Here is a 21,569-nt window from a genome sequence, read left to right on the forward strand (position 1 = left end):
GACTACAAGGATGGGCGGGGGGAGGGAGGGGAAGCAAGCAATGTTTTGTGCAGAAGGAGGAGGAGGGAAGTGTCTTGCTGCTGCTAGGAGGGTGGTTTCTGGTACTGGGCTCACCAGGCTTGCCTCCTTTTACTGAGCTAGGTGGGCTTCCTTCAGTTGAGTTAGTACTTGTTTGCAAGGGAGGGTGGATTTTACCTCAGGGACTCAGCATGTGGCAGGGCAGGAGAGGCTGGTGGAGGGAGGCTGAGCTCACCGGGCCCCTGTTCTCTATGGGGGACCCCCCAGATTGAGGAGCTGTATGGGAGCAATGGGGCATGGTGGGGTCAAGATCCCTATCTCTCCACTGGAGCCAGGATAGGAGCCACTTCCTTTTCTCTCCTCTTCCTGCCCTCTGGAGGCATCTTGGGTTACTGCGCCTGTTCTGACACTGTTAGGTCCCTCTGCAGCCAATGCCTCCCTTCCCACACAGAGATATCTGATTAACGCCATTAAAAAAATTAACATGTTAATTTTGTTTTCAGTTATTCGTAGGCAATAACTGCGATTAATTGACAGCCCTAGTATTAATTCATGACAGTTGTGCTAGATTGGAATGAAGAGAAATGTATGAGCCTTCAGTTTCCAGCCTAAATATATGAATGAGAAATACCAATAATGCTCAGTAAGAAAAACAAGGAATCATTACATTAAGGAGTCCTCTGAGAGCATGATTCTGTACCCAATGGGAGCAAGATTGGGCCTTCAGTGCGACTTATGTAGAGCATTTTTTAAAAGTAAAAATTAATTAAAAGCATTATAAATTGTATTCTGGTTTTATATAGCCACAGAGAGAAAATTTGTGAAATAAACAATTTAAAAAAATATTTTAAATTTATCTCACCAGCCAGATCTGAATATGCTTCTAGACATTATTTTATCTCATGGATACAAATGGGTATCTGCAGATATTTTGAGGAGGAGGGAAATACCCTTTGCTTCATTCTACTTAGTTCTGCCAAAAGAGTGTTCCAGATTGTCACCCAGAGTGTAATCCACACCACCAAATAACTACCAGATTACTAGGAAATGTGCCCAGTTTGGGATAATGACTATCAAATTTCAAACTTTGGCAGCAAAATATACACATAATAGTTATACAACATGAGCAAATACTTTTGTTTCTTTTTTTGTTTTTAAGTAAACTGCCAACTAAAACTAGCTATCATGCTAGAGTAATCCAGTGGGAACAGAATTCACTTACAATTAAAAACCAAATGAGTAAAAAGAGTCATTTTGAGCTCTGGCCAACATACTGTTCTTCATACAGTCAGAGCAATTAGAATGGAAAAACTGCTAATGGTACAAAGTTAAAATTTAAGATGTTTTACCAAATTTGGAGGGCAAACCAGGAAAATACCAAGTAGTCACTACTCCTTCCAACTTCAGTGGAAGGAAAGGATGCTCAGCAACTTTCAGGATGCATTTAGCATCATGCAGAATCTGGACTCTTGTTTATTTGTCTGCTTTTTGCAGCATGGTGATTAAAGATAGCAAGGGTTCTGTATTCCACTTACAACTAAAGTTTTCTTACTGGGAGGATGGCATCCATTAAAGCTTGATATCCAGGGCAACTAAGCCCTGCCTTCCCCTCCCCCACTTTACAGCTGGAATCTTGAACAAAATGAGCACAGACCAGGTAAGACAAGGGAAACCAAGGACTATTTACCAATATCCTCTGTAAAGTCACAACTCTTTTCTCCATTCTTGTATTTTCCTTACATCTGTGCTTCAAACATGAATAACAGGGTACAAATACTCTTAATTATTTATTTCAAAATGGTAACAAATATTCCTTACTACTTAAAATATGTGAGCTTTAAATAAGTCACACTTTTCAATTAACATGTAATCAAGTTACATGGGGGGAGATGTGATAGTTCTCAGGGTATCCAGGACTGAGAGTCACCTTGTTACTTCCTGCCCTCCAGCAAAAGGGAGTCTTGCCTGTGGTAGCAGGGTGGTAGGTCCCTAACACCACCAGCCTGTGAGCCTCTCAAGCACTCTCCTCTGGGCTATGCCAGCCTGCTTTTGCCTTGCAGATTTACAATAGGTGAACCCCACTCCCCAAAGTCCCTTGAAGTGTTCTCCTGTGATATGCAGCCCCTTGAGACTGGCTGCTCTCAGGAATTCCCAATCCTCTACTCCCAAAGGAGTATGGTACCGCTGTTTACCAGTTTTACCTTAGGTCACCACTCCTGTATAATGCACAGCACTTATCAGCAGTTATAATACAAAAGTAGGTTTATTTACGAAACAGAAACTCCACTAGAAATGAGAGAGTGAAGGAAAGAAATGGTTAAAATACAAAACAAAAATCATAAAATGTAAACTAGGGCTTATATTTATTAATAGTTATCTTTCCTATCTAATAAAATAGGTTCTCTCTCCAAAGGTTCAGTCCAGGGATCGGCAACCTTTGGCACGCGGCCCGCCAAGGGATGTGCTGGCCGCCGCTTCCCGCCGCCCCCATTGGCCTGGAGCGGCGAACCCCGGAAAAGTGGGAGCCGCGATCGGCCGAACCTGTAGATGCGGCAGGTAAACAAACCAGCCCGGCCCTCCAGGGTGCTTACCCTGGTGCGCCACATACCAAAGGCTGCCGATCCTTGGTTCAGTCTGTTGCAAAGCTGGCGGTTTTCTCAGGAACCAGAATCCAATTTTTCATGAAAAACCACTGTTCAACAAGATGTCTCCTCAGCGAATGGATGCAGTGTCCTTCTCCCCGGATATACTGCAGCTGTCTTTTGTCTTTATTCCTAGACAGGGCAATCCCCTGACTGTTATAATGTTCCCTTTTCACCTCCAAGTGGTTTTAAAGTTTATAGTTTATCTTTGATGGTTTTCCATTGACTTTTCTCTGTTGTATTGCTCAATTGCCTACCACTGCAACATTACATAAACAGCTAGGCAGGGAGGAGTGTCAAATCCCTCCTGCTTGAATTGGCCAGCACAGAGACACATGATTCCTCTGGGTCCAAGGAGACAAGAACAGTTTTCTACTGAAAGTTGAGAAGCAGACTACAGTAAAACTAATTGCCAGATCCTACACCAGTAGAAAAACGGGGGATTTACCATTGTCTTCAGTGGATGCAGAATCAAACTCCTCATCATGAATTTGGCTATTTCATTCTAGGCCCAATCATAAAAACACTTATGCAACTGAATAGTCCCAATAAAGGTATTTGCAGGACTAAGTCCCTGGTTCAATCATTAAAATAAATGTAATGAATTCAGTCAGCTTTTGTATTATAAAAACATAGTTAATTGCATGTGAAAATATATACTTTTTCAGTATGTTATAAAATTCAAATTTGTAATGGGAAAATCCTTTCAACTTTCTCATCATCCACATCTCAGAATTCAAAAATCCAGCCGTACCATTAAAATGCCCTCGCTCACCCTCCCCCCACCAAGGGACAGAATCCCTTTATTTTAATATAACCTTTACACGTTCTATGAATTGGTATTTTGATATTTCAGGTATGTTCAATCACAATCCATTTCTTCATGTTAGAGTGATATTCTGGAATATGTGCAGTTTAATCTCTAAATATGCTGCAACAACAATGTTTTAAGTCTTCTAAGACACTGGTTCCCAATGAATGCACTGCATCTACGACACCTCCTCATGCCAGTGCTTTGCAAAAGATTCATGAACAAAAAAAACAAACAAACCAAATACTTACCAGACGCCTGGCAAATTCTTTGTTTTCTGAAAGAAATCCATATCCTGGGTGGACCTTTGAAAATAAAAACCAAGATGAGTTTTAAAATTTATCAGATTTCAAAGACTAGAAATCAATACACAGATAGTTAGGCATGTCAAGGTGAGACAGTGTCTCACTGATTATTATTTAAATTAGCTTAACATTTCAAGATTGTTTGTCCTCAGCATAGGTTAAGTGATTTGGCCCTCCCAAATCAAATCTGCTAACATGCATTGTCTGAACTGGCTTTTCTGGAAGCATCACTTCTTGCCTGTGACAGAAGGGAGGCACTGTCTCCAGAGGCACAGAGATGATCTTTTTTGTTTCTTTCTTTGCCACACTTCTCTGACTACAGATATCTTAACATGTATCCTCAACCACACCCTTTCTATTCCTCTCTAACCACCCGCCCCATCTATTCCCTCCCAAAATTGTTCTAGCACAGTGGTTCTCAACTTGTGCACTGGTGACCCTTTTCACATAGCAAGCCTCTGAGTGCAACCCCCCTTGTAAATTAAAAACACATTTTTATATATTTAACACCATTATAAATGCTGGAGGAAAAGCAGGGTTTGGAGTGGCAGCTGACAGCTCGTGACCCCCCATGTAATAACCTCACGACCCCCTGAGGAGTCCCGACCCCCAGTTGAGAACCCCTGTTCTAGCATAAGATGTTAACAGTAGTTCTAGTGTTTACCATTAAAAGTTCTACTACCTTGAATGCTCCCAGCATTGCTAGTGATCAATGGAATAACGTCCTCTGCTTTTGCAGCAGGGACGAAAGTAATGTGAGTTCAGATCAAAATTACGTACCCCCACATGCTATCCCCACTTTAATATAAATTCTGCATAATTACACAAAAACAGCACTGTTTTTAATTTTATATAAACAGTCAACTAAAGAAACATTCTGACAGACTAAAGATTAAAGAATAAACTATTCTTATCTGCATTGTGTCTTAAACAGTGTAAGCATCTGTACTATTTGTAAATTCGATTTCAAGGGGGGTTTTGTTTTGTTTGCAAGCACCATACTGAAAGACATTTATTTCAAAAGAAATGATAATGTTAACTGAGCCACTCCAGGGTAATTATTGGTGTTGACCGATTCTATCCAAATTTTATTTAAAGATGTTTTTGTACATAGTAATGCATTTAATTCACTGGTACCACAGCAAAAAGCATTATTTCAATCAGTTATATGTATGTTTGTTTTTCCAATATAATCCCTGTTAAACTTTGGATTTCTGGCCCATTGGGACAGGAGGGGGGCAGACAACAGCAGCCGTATTTACCCATCTATGCTAATGTGCATTTTGTGGAACATTATGAAACAACAAAAATAATTACTGGATGCACCATTTACCTTTTTTGCAAGCGTAATTATGTGTGTAATTTTAAAAACGATTAAAACTGAATTTAAACAAGAGCCTTTTTTGGACACACTTTATAAAAACATCGAAAAAATCTGTTATGGCATGGAAAGGGTTAGTGCTCAAAACTAATTGGGTTTTTTTTTCCCAAGCAAATTTGGGAATGAACTGAAGCTGCTCCCTGGTGTGAAAGCTGAATCCAGCAGCCACCTGCAGGATCAGCGACCAGAACTGCCAGATGCTACAAAGCCTTTGATTTCCAGTAGCGATTTCGGCCACATTTAACTCATGTGACATGAACTAACTGGAATAGCATATTCAATCACTTTTTTTTTTTTTTTTTTTTTAAATACAAACTCTGGCTTTTCTGCTTTCTATATATGAAACAGCTGCAGCAGATAGACTCATTCAGACTCACAGCTTGGGCCCTGGTTTTCTTAATGGCTTCCATGATGGCATCCATGTTGAGGTAGCTTTTGCTGGTGGGAGCTGGGCCAACACAGACAGCCTCATCCGCCATTTTCACATGAACCTGAAGAGGCAAAATTCTGCATTAACAGATGCTCCCAGCAAAAATAATTACCACCACCCTGAAATATGCACACAAATCTGATTGCTTCAAAGATAATTAACATACCATAGCCACTTCTAAAATGTGCACTGAAATTAAACATCAATGTACAAGAACTCAAAGTAACATTAAATCGCATTTCATTTGCTCCAAGCTTAAGTCAGTCAAAATGTTTTATTATTTCAATATATACTTTATATTTGATTAAATAAAATTATGACAAATATAATTTCAGCTTCCTGTACTGATCATCTATATGTAAATTCGCAGCCTAAAACTACTTTGTTACATGTAACCAGGGTAGCCTAATATCTTAATACTTAACAACAAACATTCATGGCCAGTTCTAAGCAGGCTCCCCAGGAAGTTGGGGATAATTAGAGTGAATTGAATGAAGGGATGCAGTGAGTGTCCCTGCACAGCATCAGGTCAGCACCATGCACAAATTAAAGCCTATGACTAAAGAGTTCAATATCACTACACGTGAACCAGAAAATCTTGAAAATTATTTAAGCAGGCTCACATTTGATTCCTGATCCACTGTATCCTTATTCACATGTGCAATTGTCAAATACATTTTTCAGTCAAATCTTAACATACAAAAGTCTAAGAAAGTTTTCCCCACATTTTATAGGAATAATTAAATAGAAATGTTTTGGAGAAATTTAAGTGGATCATCTGCATAACACACTGGGTTGTTTTCGTTTGTTTGGGAGAGACGGGGAGAGAAGTTACAAAACTGCAATTAAGCAGTGATCTTTGCATTGGTTTGGGAGTGCCAAGGAGATTTTTAAATACATATATGTATTTTTTTTAAAAGAAAATATTTGATAAATGAGAAACATTTAATTGCAATTTGCAAAATGGTTAAAATATGTTGTTTTTTTTAAGTCAGTGTCTATGTTAACATATCAGTTTTGGCATTCCAGCATTAGTACAAATCCAACACACGTGAAGGCCTGTTTGTTATTTCTTCCAGGTAATATTTTAAAAATACCACAGCCAAAATGTTTTTTTTAAATTAACACATTACAGTTAGCTGTTGGACACTGGCATTAAAATACATGAAAGTAAGTAGCAAAATTTAGAATACTTTCATTTCCTTGATTTATTTTCTTTTAGGAATCTTACTCCAATAGCATGATAATTTTATATTGTAAATAGAATATGAAGTTGTCAATTCACATGTGTGACATATAAAAACAGTTTGCTTTTCATGTGGCCTCTGCATACTACAGGATTATTCAAGGAAAAAGATGGTAGAGAAATGCACACAGACATGAAGATATATATAAAACAACAAAAGAGGCAGCCAAAAATATATTAATGGCACAATATTTTGCTTGAGAAGCTAACATTCTGGAAGACGTGGTAAAAACATTTCTAGCAGAAGCACAATTCCCTGATATAACAGGGGCGTTTGTTCTGAACCTGAGTTTTGTTTCTCATTTTTAGTCAGGCTTTTAAGAATTAGTTTGGAGAATTAAACCCTAATTCCCAGACTCAACACGGTGTTTAAATTCATGCTTAATTTTAAGCATATTATTTATCCCATTGTAATTAGTGGGGCTAATCACATGCTTAAAATTAGGCATGCACTTAAATACTTCCCTGAATCAGACTCTACAAACACACGTTACTTTCTGGAATCTCTAATCTACCACATGTGAACTATCACAGCTTCTGACAAATACTCAGGTTTCACTATGCAGCTATTCAACTACACCTATATTTAAAAAAAAAAAAAAAGTCTTTATGCAGGAGATTTTAATAATGTCTATTTGAACACACAGAAAACAATTCTTAGATTGTAATAAACGATTTTGAACAAACATTGCCAAAGTTAACTTATGCACTAGCTTTCATTAAGCACTAAGAGCAAGAACATTTTAAGGTCCAAAACCTGCACGCATCCTTACCATAGAATCATAGACTGGAAGGTACCTTAATAGGTCATTTAGTCCAGTCCCCTGCACTGAGGTAGGGCTAAGTGCTATCTAGTCCATCCATGACAGGTGTTTGTCTAAACCTGTTCTTAAAATTTCCAATGACTGGGATTCCACCGCCTCGCTTGGTAATTTGTTCCAATGCTTAACTATTATTACAGTTAGGAACTTTTTACTAATGTCTAATCTACAACTTTCTTGCTGAAATTTAAGTCCATTACTTCTTATCCTGTCCTCAGTGGAGAAGGAGAACAATTTATCACCCTTCTCTTTACAACAACCTTTTAGATATTTTAAGATGTTATCATGTGCCCCCTCGGTCTTTTCTTCTATTCTCCAAACTAAACAAACCCAATTTTTTTCCCCACTCTTTCCTCATAGGTCTTGCTTTCTAGACTTTTAATCATTTTTGTTTTTCTCTCTGGATTGTCTCCAATTTATCCACCTCCTTCCCCACTGTGTGGTGCCCAGAACTGGACGTATTACTTTAGTTGTGGCCTGATCAGTGCTGAATAGAGTGAATGAATTACTTCTCGCATCTTCCTTCCTTCCTCTTGCAAATACATCCCAGAATGATGCTTGTTTCTTTTGCAATAGTATCATATTTTTGACTTGTATTTATTTTGTGATCCGCTATAACCCCCAGATACTTTTTCTGAAATACTCCTTCCTAGGCAGTCATTTCCATTTTGTATATGTGCAATTGATTATTCCTTCCTAAGTGCAATATTTTGCATTTATCCTTATTGAACTTCATTCTATTTATTTCTGACCACTTCTCCAGTTTGTCAATGCTTAAAACTTCAAGCACATAAGTAATCTTACTGACTTAAATGGGACTATTCAGGTGAGTGAAGTTAAGCAGGTAAATGTTGGCAGGATCGAGGCCTTCCTTACAGTAGCATATAATCTTAGGACAAAAAGTTAGACAACCATTTTTTGAGTACCAAAAGAAACACACAAAAGTGATACAGAGCCTCAAACACAGAACTGCATTCATTAGAAGTATTCTGGTGGCACCTTAAAGACTAACAGATTTATTTGGGCATAAGCTTTCGTGAGTAAAAACCTCACTTCTTCGGATGCATACGAAGAAGTGAGGTTTTTACTCACGAAAGCTTATGACCAAATAAATCTGTTAGTCTTTAAGGTGCCACCAGACTCCTTGTTGTTTTGTAGATACAGACTAACACGGTTACCCCCTGATATTAGAAGTATTGTGAACTGAGTCAAAAGTGATATTTCTGTGTTTGTTTCTCCTTTTTCTTCTCTCTCCCCTTTTTCGCTCTCTCTCCTCCCTTAGCATTCCCTGCTCACTTCCTTTCCCTCCTCCCCTTTGTTTTCTGGTTGTTTCTCTTCTCCTTCCACCTCCCCCAAATTTTCCCTAATTGCTGGCATCTTCCCCATCTCTTGCTCATAGTTCAGCATAATTTCAGTCCTCCCCCTCTTTTGCTCTACCTCATGTGTAGGCATAGCAAAAAAGTAGAACTGACAACATCCTTTATTAGTTTCAGTTTGCCTGTTCTGCTCTGGCATGGCGCACAAAGCACAGACTCTCTGCATGTCAAGCCAAAGAGCTTTTCATGCCACCCTCTGGCATGAATGTCAGCATTTGTTGACTTTAATGGCAGCCGCTTGAGTAATTGAAGGAATGTGGCAGGGGCATGAACCTTTTGTATATCTGATTATTTACTGGCTCTCGTGATCCAACTTTAAAGACCAATTTCATTACTAGCACTCGTGTGTCATCCCTCTATTACACCAATACCTGTTAGAGCAGGCATTTTACTTATTATGTAACACACTGGATCACGAGTATGTTCATGTACTGTACCATGAATGAATTACATAACTTATAACAAGTTTTACTGAAATATGATGGTAATATCTAAACCATACAGAGTACCCACAATTACAGGTAACTATTACAAAGTAATTACGGGTAACTATTACAAAGCCATTATTTGTATCTACATTACAATATCACCTTTCAAGTTACCACACAATGATGAGCAAAGACATGCACAGTAACACTGCAAGCTCCCTTCTCTGAAGAAACCAGAAACATACATGCAGATTTTTTACATTTCTTGAAGAATCCAATACATTTCTCTTTGTAAGCATTGTGAACTTCAGCAGTCTCTGCTGAAATTCAACTTGCTTTAGCTTGTCAGTTATAAATGCCTATATTGAGAGTGTGTGTGTGTTTGTTTTTTTAATTTAGCCATAACAACTTATTCCAGGCTAAACTTTGCAAGGGAGTAACTGTTTCCCTTCATTTACTTTCAATTTAAAAAAATTATGGTTCTTAAACAACTGTTGAAACTGTTTGGACTTTGATTAGTTTAAATCATTAGAACATCAGTTTAAACTCAGCTCTACACGTGGACAGTACCAATGAGTGGAAGAATGTGTGTTTTTGAGGTGCCTGACGGTTTCTGCTCTAAACTTTAATAATGTTGCGCTATCCTCCCTCCAAAGTATGTATTTCAAAACAGATACAAGGTCCTAAGAGAAGGAGTGAAGAAAAAAAAAAACACATGAAAATGACACTTCACCAAGTCATGTCTTACACCTACGTACAAGCTGCTTATATTCTCCAAAATTAACATATCTAGAACACATTTCATAATGACTAGATATTTCGTGTCATGGTTGGCATAAGACACTAGAGTTTCTTCAAAAGGGTAGCTAAAAGATCTAGCAACATGTGATATCACACATCTTTCAGCTAAATCAGATTTAAAGGCAAAATTTAGCAATCTGCGACACCGTGTGGGTTTGTGATACTCTTGTGAGTATGGATCCATAAATCAATCAGATTATACTCATCCACAGCATTATTTCTTCCCAATCCCCACATCCATGACAAATCCATTATAGAAAATAGTCTATATTTAATTAGTAGTTCAACCACAAGAGAAGTTAAATTATTTAGGCATAATCATTCTATTTAAATTTTTTTGAATTAAGTATCCAAGAAACATCCGAAAGGAAAATGTTTAAACAAATCTTAAGGTAAGACTGTAGCACTGTGACATGAATAGGGCCCTACCAAATTCATGGCCATTAAAAAATGCGTCACGGACTGTGAACACCCCGCCAGCAGCAGCGCAGAAGTAAGAGTGGCAATACCATACCATGCCACCCTTACTTCTGCACTGCTGCCTTCAGAGGTGGGTGGCTGGACAGTGGCGATTGCTGACTGAGGGCCCAGCTTTGCAGACAGCAGCGCAGAAGTAAGGGTGACAATACCATATCATGCCACCCTTAATTCTGCGCCGCTGCTGGCAGCGGCTCCACCTTCAGAGCTGGGCTTCCAAGCAGCAGCCACCGCCGCTCTCCAGCTGCCCGCAGCATGGGACAGGGGTCGCTTGCTGGAGGATTCTCTGCGACTTGAAGTCTTTAAATCATGATTTGGGGACTTCAACAGCTGCGTCAAGGGAGAGAATTATTCCAGGAGTGGGTGGCTCAGCTTTTGTGGCCTGCATCATGCGGGAGGTCAGACTAGATGATCATAATGGTCCCTTCTGACCTTAAAGTCTATGAGCTCTGAAGGCAGCGCCACCACCAGCAGCAGTGCAGAAGTAAGGGCAGCAGTACCGCAACCCCCCTACAATAATCTTGCGACTCCCCACACAACTCCCACAGGACCCCTACAATTACAACACCGTGACATTTCAGATTTAAATAGCTGAAATCATGAAATTTACAACGGACCAAAATGGACCGTGAATTTGGTAAGGCCATAGACATGAAGCATAACTTGCACTTTCTTACAGTGTAAGGTATGTTCTTTTTATTTTTTTTAAAAAGCACGCCACCTGAACTGTGCCATGTCACGGCCAAAAATGCAGCTTGTGAGGCATGGCCTCATCACCACATGAGGTGGGGAAATGGATCTTGTGAAAGTTTCTCATGGCCACGTATTGATCTCTGGAATTCTGACCTTGCAACAACTCCAAGTTGAATTGCCATCCTCCAGAACAAACAACTTTTGGACATATCCCATCTTTATAGTTAAGAACTCATGCGAACAGCCAAGTATGCAATAAGATACTTTAGACCCTAGACAAGAACTACAATCTGTGCGTTTATTCCCCCTTGTCTTCATGTTATAAAGAGCATGGCGCCATAAATCTCACAACAGCCGCACTGTCAGGATGAAAAGACCATAAATACAATTCATCTTCAGTTGTCTTCAGAAGAAAAAGTTCCTTGTTTACTCAGCCAATAAGGCTACATCTACCCTATACACCACTGGCAGGAGTCGGTAGTGTATGAGTAGCTACATGTGTCAGTGAAAGGCTCTGGCAGAGAAGGAAGCAATGAGGAAAGGATTCAGCAAATCCCCGACCACTGGAGCCCTTCATGGCGGTAAGGAAAGGTCCTGGTTTGGGGAAAGACTTAAGGAGCAGAGAGCTGCCTGAGCCTCTCCCTGCTGCCTCCCTGGGGATGGACTGGTGCTCAGGGAGGCTGCCGGCTCGACTCAGCCCGGCGCAGCACTGGGGCTAGCCCGGCGCTCAGGGGACCCGGCGGCTCTGTCCAGCAGCATGGCTGGCCCAGCACTCAGGAGACCCGGCGCCTACGGCCGGCAGTGGGGCCGACAACTGTCCAGTGTTGTGGGGGGGCAGGCCAGGGCTCCTCCAGTTAGGGGGGGCCCCCCTCAGGGCTTTTCTTTTTATGGGTGGAGTTTCGGGGCTCCAGCATGCAGGGCGGGGCCTTGGGCATAAGGGGCGGGGCTGGTGGGCTAACCTCCCCAAAGCGTGGGTTCACCCGCCGCCAATGACGCTACACTGATAAAATCAGGGAGCCGTGTAGTGTATGAATGTACTCAAGGACATACCCTCACCCTTCAAGCATGTTTTAGTTCTACTTGCCTCACCATCTACCCTGTTATTTTTACCCATGCCTGGGGGCGGGGAGGATATGTAGATCTGAACACTGCAACCTACCAAAAAAGGGGTGCAGTGTAGATGCACTCTAAATGTACTCATTCCATCCAACTTCTTTCTATGAAGCATGTGATGGGGTGTTCACCCCACACTAGGCCAGGAAGTGTTAAGATGGTTAAATGGGCCAGTTAATTGTTCAGGCTGCATCTGGGGAAGGAGATATGGGCAGGGATTTAACTAGAAGAGGCTGCAGGGAAGAGTCTGCAGTCATTCTTTGGGAAAAGGGAGGTGTGTCTGGGACTAGAAGAAAGTAGCCTACAGTTTGGGCTGGCAAACCCAGAGAAAGGGGAAGAGCCAGAGAGGTACATAAGGCTCAGGGGAAAAGCAGCATAGTATGGAGTAGGTCAGACCTTGGCTACCAATGAGAGGGCTCCTGAACCAGGACCTGGAGTAGAAGGTGGATCTGGGTTCCCCTACTAACCACTGCAGGAGTGGCACGGTCAGAGCAGTAAAGGGAAGACTGCCATTTTGTATGGAGGGACTTTGATACACCCCCAGGGGGGAAACATACATGGTGACCTGACCAGAGGGCCAAGTCAAGAAGAGGAAGCCCCTTGCGTGGCAGATGGTGAGAGGACGATGGGAGAGACACCATCAGAGGAGGGCAAAACACCTGGTCAGTGCTAATCCCCAGAGCAACCAAGACGTGCTGCTGATGTCTACCATGTGACAGATGCCAATTACTTGAGTGCAAATGCCTAATTAAAAAAAAAAAAAAAAAAAAAAAAACACACCACATACACACACACACCCAATCCCTCAGGAGATAAATGTCTGGGTTTCCCGAGTTTCCCAGCTTTTCAGACTAGGTCACCCTTTGTATCCGCAGGTTTTCGTATGCAGAATTTTATACTGCTGCAGGACACATGGTTACACTAAGTGGTAGCTGGTTTTTCCACTCCCTCTGTCCATTTTGGATTCTATACTTTACTATCATATTTCATATTTGTATATATAGTCAGTCTTTGCCAGATCTGAAAAGTAACGACAATTCTATCAGAACCCTTCTGTTTGGTATACTAAATAAATGGGATCTTGAGTGTTGTTTGGACAAAAAACTCAAACTAGTCATACTCCTTTTTAGTTCAAATCAGTATAACGCACCAATGGATGTGAGTATCGGCCTGCTAAACCCAGGGTTGTGAGTTCAATCCTTGAGGGGGGCCACTTAGGGATCTGGGGCAAAATCAGTACTTGGTCCTGCTAGTGAAGGCAGGGGGCTGGACTCGATGACTTTTCAAGGTCCCTTCCAGTTCTAGGAGATAGGATATCTCCATTAATTTATTTATTTATAATGTAAGTGGGTTCCCTCAATTGACCCAAATTGAATAATAATGCTCAGGAAGAGAAACTACAATTAGTTCAAGCCATAAAATGGGGCTAATGAGTAAACTCTTTGTAAGGTAGCTTAAAAAAAAATGAGCATGGAAAACTCCAAAATAATAAACAATGCAAATTAAGTTTGAATTTACTTCTTTGCAAAAATATACCTCATTTCTTTCTCTCTCTCTCTCACACACACACACACACACACACACACACACACAGAAAATACAGTAAGTCTATAATACTAAGTAGTTTTTAAACCTCTATCCACGGAGATAAATGCCATAATTGTGTGGTAAGGTGGGTGAAGTCATATCTTTTATTGGACCAACTTCTGTTAGTGAGAGAGACAAGCTTTCAAGTTTCAGAGTAGCAGCCGTATTAGTCTGTATCCGCAAAAAGAACAGGAATACTTGTAACACCTTAGAGACTAACAAATTTATTTGAGCATAAGCTTTCGTGGGCTGCATCTGAAGAAGTGGGCTGTAGCCCACAAAAGCTTATGCCCAAATAAATTTGTTAGTCTCTAAGGTGCCACAAGCTTTCAAGCCTACACAGAGCTCTTCTTCAATTGTGTGGTGGTATTTAACCCTAAGATAAAATACTGGAATTATTTCTAAACTCTGTGAGAAGCTGAACTGTGAAAAAAAGACTACTAGCACCAATATCACATATTCCACATTTACTTTTAGTCAGCATTTCAAAAAACATACAAATTCATTTAAGCTTATAAACAAGTCAAGCCTAAAGTCATCATGAGTAGATCAAACTGCAGTGCTATTTTGAAGCGTACACAATCTAAACTGAGAGTCCATAAAAAAAAAAGTGTGTGTAATTTTAGTGAAATTGGTCTTCAAGGGCCCAGTCCTGCAAGCACTTATTTGGTGCACAGCGTTTACTTATGTGAGTAGTCCCATGCAAGCCAATGGTACTACTCAGTAATAGACAATATGCCCAGTAGTCTTCAGGATTAGCAGTCTCACACCAAGTAGTCAGGAAAGTGATACCTGTTACCAATGATGCTCTTTCTTTCTCCTAATTATTCTTATCCTGTAGTTCTTCAAGCCACCCGTTCAGGCTGGCTTAGTGGTGCGTCCAGATTTTAGAGGGGCCAAAACCCACAGATTTCAACTAGGCGAGTTGATGGAATACCCAATTTGGAGTCATCCTTCTTTAAAAAGGAAGATACAATAAGTAGGGAGGAAACAATAAGCGTCTGCTTCATATTGAGAGGAACCTATATCTATCTTCGGCATGGTAGGACTGTTATTCTTTTGAACAGATATGCACTTTCAGTGCATGCAAGTCAAAGAGTGAACATCCCAAGCTACTTGTGACAAAAATGTCCTGTTTCATAAGGAAAAAAACATTCCAACTTTTGGATTCGTTAGTGAAATCTGATATAAAAATGGTTTCTTTTATTTAAATACTTATGAATATGTAATAGAGTGAATAAAGCAAAGGTCTTAAAATTAATCAGATTTGACACAGTGGTTCTTTGGAAGGGAAGAAAGCCTGCATCAGGGTATGCTCATGTCTGTGTCAGAACTAATTCATAATCAGCAACATGACCTTCTAGAGCACTGAAGCCAAGCTCACTCTTTACCACAGAACGCTTACCTAATGTCATCAATAACAGTACTGCATAACAAAGCTAATTCTAGCCTATCAATTATCCCATAACTTTTGCCTGAGATGTTTCAGTAATGAGTGTGATCCCACCTTGTAGTACTGCAGTCACACTGCCTGAGCAAAGATTGAGATTGTCTATGTAAACTAGGGCAACACACACACACACACAAGACAATTTCCATAAAAATTTAGCCCCCCCAATGCTACAAGTTGTTCTCAGGCGGGCCTCTGCACCCATTCTCAAAGCGCCACTGACTTAAATGGAGGGTCTGCTCACACAGACTAAATTACAGAATCAGTCCTTTGATTATAAGCTTTTTGGGCATGGATCAGGACATTTTCTACCAGGCATGTAGTAGCACCTGGAACCCTTTTTGGTGTTCAATGAATGAACATTTGTGATGTCTTTAAGGCATTTGTTCAATTTAAATAGTAACCACTTTGTTCTCATGTTTAAAGATGAATGCCATCCAAAAATATATTCATACAAGTAAACTGTTTTTATATTAAATCCATTGTTCTACAGCAGTCTATACACACTTTTGATTCATTAAATATACTTCATAAAAAAACTTTTCCTGTGCTTCAGTATATTGTCATTCTTCTTAAACCAAAATGTTATATCTGATATCTAAATGGCTTATTAAACTATGACCTCACTATACAATTTTCACTGAAGCTTAGCATTTATGGCGCTCAAAGAGTCGTTCTACTCTGAAAAGTTACCTTCTCATTCAAAAGATTTGTTCCGTGTGCGTTTTCACTTATTTTGATACTCTTCACTTCTTTAGTCCTGCAGAACCAACAGAATTACAGGAGACTGAGCGGAGTTCTTTTCTGGCTCATGAAGCGTCAGAATTGTTAATGAAGTTAGGGGGCGAATTTGAAGGTAACAGAGTTCCATATAGCATACTGAGGGCAGATGTTGGCCTGCAGAATCTTCATTACTAGTGTTGATACAAAAGCAAGAAAGAACACAGCTTGACTTTCAGATCCCCAAAAGAGTTTGCAAGTCTGGCTGTTAGAAAAACCATCTTTATACTTGTCAACTGAGTAAATTTGCTTTGGAAGACACTGGAACACAATAAACCAGGAACCCCAGGATACTGTTTTTGGAGTAACTTTTCACAGTAGAACCACATTCTAAAAAAAAGAAAAATTTTACAGGAGTAGAGTTTCAGAACTGGCAGAGACATGCAGCTAAGAAGTCAGCACAATTCAGTATATGTGGTCTGATTTTACTACAGGACCACCAATTGGACTGACATGTAAATTTAAAGCAGCTCGTTCTAAGTGTAAGAGAAGCAAGAGCTGAGTCCTGTCTATATCAAAAGTATAATTATGATCATTTAACCAGTTTATGACATTTATTTGAACTAGTTATGACCAATATGGTTGATTCCACCCAGCAGCTTTTTTCATAAAACCACCAAGTATCACCTATGTTTACACATACCCACCTACACTGACATCTAACTGTATTTGCATCAGTGTACTCCAATAAAGACTAGGTAGCCGTTGCACAGTGCCTTCCAAAGGTGACCACAGAGCACCTAGCAGTCAAGCAGAAAGAGCATTATATGGGGAAATGCATTCTGGAATCTCCTACCAGAGATGTGAGAGGAAGAACCAGACTCACCAGTTACGTGGGCAATTAGGGGATCCCATTTATCCTAGGAAACAACAGCACTAAAACCAAGCTACAGGATAACAATCATGCTACAGCCCAAGTAGTTGCGCAAGGAGGGAAAACACTATTAGCTGTCATGGTTATTTACAGAGTCATATGTAAGTTAGCTGGGACAAACCATTTTCAGTCAACCGTATCACCAACCAGTTACAAACCTGGATAAAAGCTGTAGTGCAGACAGAGTCTTAGAAAATGCGGGGGGGAGGGAAGAGATGAACACAACACTGTTTCATGCAGTATTTTCTTTTTTCTAGTTTTATACGCAACATATAGTAGCTAAACAATGCTAGTTATATTATTATACTGCTCTCTGTTTCACCCATAAGTAGAAGTTACAAGGGTTTATGCTATGCTGCCCTAACACACACTACCACCATCTTTCTGTAGACCTAAAAGGTCAACAAGTGAGCCTGTATCTGGAGTTACATGTAATAACATGCTGTATAACAGAACACTGGTAAAACAGTTTTACAGATTACTAGATGATCAGTACCACAACCTCAAATTTTAGGGTCAGACTGAATTATCTTCTGCTGAGCACACATGGAAGGAGAGTGCCTGGGGCCCACTGTCTTCGCTCCAAATCCTGGTCCTTGCTGTGCTAGCACAACCACTGGGTGAGTCTACCATGTACAGTGGCACTAGATGCCCAAACAGAGGTTAGATGAGCCAGGGAGTGGGAGAGGCCATGGCCCAGCTCCTTCTGCACCACACAACAGAAGCCTTTACAAAAAAAGAATTTTCCAATCCTCCTTCCCCACACAACAAGTCCTGTGGTCATTGTAAGAGCAGCAAATTTTTGAGATTCTCTGATCATGACTACAATGAAACTCCAAAGCTGCCAAAAAAATACTGTATTCACTGTGCAGTCAATGTTACAGTTAATACAACTAAGTTTATTGAGCAGTTTCCATTATAAACCCAAACCTCCCCCTTTTCACTTGCTTAGAACTTTCTGAACAACTCCCCAAGGTAAAAATATTGTCACATAGTTGTGCCTCAGCAGACTCAGGTCAAGAACAGCTGAGCCTTATTGTCCATTGCATTATCTAATCTAGCTGGTATGGCTCAAAAGAATTGCACCAGTCTGACAGTGGTGCAGAAACAGGTCATTGATATTTAAAGAGTGTTTATTTTGGAGTACTATATAATCCAACCGTGAAGTATAAAAAATGAAAATGGTCAGTTAAAAGTGTCATAAAATTACTGGCAGGAAAAAAAATCACTTGGAGCATTCCCAGCAGACAACTGCCAAGATTATTAGAGTTTAGCATAATCCCACATACAGCCTCTTACTAGTCATCACAAAAGCATGTGCTCAGCTCTCATTCCCATTTACACAATTCAATAAGAAGTGTTAGCTTTATAGATTAATTGGGACCATCTAAAAATATCACAGTTCAGTTAAAAAAAATTGTTTTCCTTTACAAAAGAGAGAAACAAGGAAATTAAATGCAAAACAACTGCCTTCCTATGGGAGTGTAAGGTTGCATGTTTAAAACAAAAAAAAATAAAGTTGAAAATACAAAAACGTTAGTAACAATGTTACATGATAAATATCACAAAGAAGGTATGTTTTATGGTCTATATATAATAGCATTAATATATTTAAAACATGTACAAAAATATCAATAAATAATGTGTTCAATGTTTCATAAAGATGTATACAAAATTCAGTAAACCTATGTCTGCAACATTTATACTGTTTTCCTTTCTGTAACAATTTCATATAAATTAGGACTTCTACATATTGACAACTCCTCCCCTTTTTAAAAAGGCAATTTTTTCTTCCTTTTTTACAACATGCATAAACTTTCAAATATCATATATGACTTAACAGTACAAACAGCTTATTCAATCCCTTTATTTTATAAAACATTGCTAAAATAACTAATTTCCTGTTAAACAAAAGAAGAAACCTTAAATTCTAAGGAAGTCTTGCCAAAGTACACAGTATATACATAACCTAATATTGCAAATATGAGGGTTCTGACTAAATCCTCTTTCCTGTTAGCATTTAATTTTTTTTCTGCCTCCTAAATAAAGTCATATTCCCTGCTGATGGCAAATGATTGGTTTACCTATAACTCCAGGGGGTTTAACTATCAGTCCTTTAAGAAGCTTTGACAGTTTAACCTGCTGAGCTCACAGCACCCAAGGGAGGTTCTTACTTGCAGTTTTACTTCTGATGCTGCTGACCACTAATACTGACTCCATAGATAATGGATTTCAATAACAACCTCCTACAGGTTAACACTTTGAGTACTATCCATGATACTGCTTTAATTAAGTTAATACATGAAGGTCACAGTTTGGTAGAAAGTTTTATTAAATTTGGCAGTGCTTACAATAATAAAAAAAATTGTGTGTGCTCATCTCTACAGTAACGCTAAGATAAGTTTGCCTACAGATTTAATCCAGTCTGCTTGCGGATTTAAGCAACATTTCAATTTATTTTTTAAAATGAACTCAATTTATTAGTTCTATTTCCTAGAAACATGTACATTTCTAGCATTTCTAACTGATAGTTTCATGACAGATATGAAATGGATGCCTCTACCCATGCTGGGCACAGGATGGGTCTACCTGGCACACAAACAGACCACCCTCTACAGCTGAGGGGAATTTTTTTTGCAAGGTTTGGAGCATTTTGATGGTGGAAAAGATTTATGCTTTTATTTGCCTGTAGCTGCCAAGTGTTAAATATTAAATAGTTTACTCAAATATGTGAATTGCTTTCCATTTTAAAAAAGGTTAAAAAGTCAATTTAATTTTCTAAATGAGACCTGTAAAGGTAGTATCTACTAAAAGCGAAGATTTAGATGATTTGTGTACACGAAACAGTCACAAAATAACTACCAGCAGACTGAAAGGGCACATTTTAAAAGTATGCCTCTCGAAGCCCAAATATTCACTTACTGTTCCTTTAACAGTGAATGTACATAAACAGGGGTAGGCAACCTATGGCACGTGTGCCAAAGGCGGCACGTGAGCTGATTTTCAGTGGCACTCACACTGCCTGGGTCCTGGCCACCGATCCGGGGGGGCTCTGCATTTTAATTTATTTTAAATGAAGCTTCTTAAACATTTTAAAAACCTTATTTATTTTACATACAACAATATTTAGTTATATATTCTAGACTTATAGAAAGAGACCTTCTAAAAACGTTAAAATGTATTACTGGCACGCGAAACCTTAAATTACAGTGAATAAATGAAGACTCGGCACACCACTTCTGAAAGGTTGCCGACCCCTGGTACATAATATGCATATGCTTCAAAAGCATGGAGAGAAGGTTTTTTTTATTTTTTGTTTGTTTTTTTTAAACAAAGGGTAACTACTTCACCTGCAAAAACCATATATTCAATTTTGTCTGTTTTTGAAGTACACAACCTGACCGATACTATACAGAGTAATAAGGAAACAGCATGAGAGCCATTTAATATACTTCTTGATTAACTCATTGCCTGTCCAGTTCTCATACAGACATGTGCTAACATGTCATAATCGTCATAATTCCCATCATCCCCACAGCTAACACACAAGCTCCTTGATTAGTGCACAACTCCCAGACGAGCCATTGCTAATGCTAAATAATTCCCTTCAGCCTCCTGCTACTATACCGCAGGCTCTCCAATTAAATATAATGTCTCTGATGAGCCATATTAATGTGGACAACTTCCTGCCAGGGATTCTAGCCTACTCACTTTCACCAAAGAATTGGGGAGGAGAGGGGTGAATGGGACCCAAGAAAGTAAAATACAAACATACACTAAAGCCATATATTTAAATTCTAGCCTGTCTAATGATTTTGCAATAATGGTTTAATTAACGAAGGGAACCTAGGAGAGAAAAACAGGAATCTATTCTTAAAGTTACTTAAATTCTGTTTGCAGTTAGTTAGATCATCTACCTTGAATAATGTTTGTTAGTCATGAAGAAACTTGAGGGTTGACATACTGCTAATACATGTTTATTGATGAATGGATGAGAGTAAATTTAAGACATTTTAAAAGCAGGCATATTTGATAACTCTTCAATAAGTTAATTAACATGGAGATTAATTGCTGACCGTAAGTGAACCACACTATGACCACCAGCCAATGATTTAAAGGATTTTGTAGCTAAATTATATTCAGCTGGTTTTGTAACTTCACTGTCACATGAAACATGATAAATATGCACACAATAGGTTTTTAGAAATAATATTTCAGTAATGACTTATGCATCCCATTACTTTTAAATTGCATTAGGAAACCACTATCTTTGCTAAGTACCTGCTGTGACACTGCAGATGCAGATTACAAAGGCCACAGAGACATCCAAGTGCGT

The 21,569-nt window shown here is 39.3% G+C and overlaps 1 protein-coding gene across 7 annotated transcripts in view; it reads right to left on the reverse strand.

The window, feature by feature from the left end:
- PCCA (propionyl-CoA carboxylase subunit alpha) overlaps positions 1–21,569 on the reverse strand; it is a 387,774-nt gene that overhangs the window by 321,416 nt on the left and 44,789 nt on the right. For all 7 annotated transcript variants that reach the window (XM_065592346.1, XM_042843639.2, XM_024101904.3 and 4 more), the window contains exons 5-6: positions 5,535–5,648; positions 3,723–3,776 (exon numbers count right to left, since the gene is read on the reverse strand). In XM_065592346.1, coding sequence (XP_065448418.1) covers positions 3,723–3,776; positions 5,535–5,648 — 168 coding nt within the window. The remainder of the gene's footprint in view (positions 1–3,722; positions 3,777–5,534; positions 5,649–21,569) is intronic.

Source organism: Chrysemys picta, chromosome 1 (assembly GCF_011386835.1).
Source record: "Chrysemys picta bellii isolate R12L10 chromosome 1, ASM1138683v2, whole genome shotgun sequence".
Lineage (NCBI taxonomy): Eukaryota > Metazoa > Chordata > Testudines > Emydidae > Chrysemys > Chrysemys picta.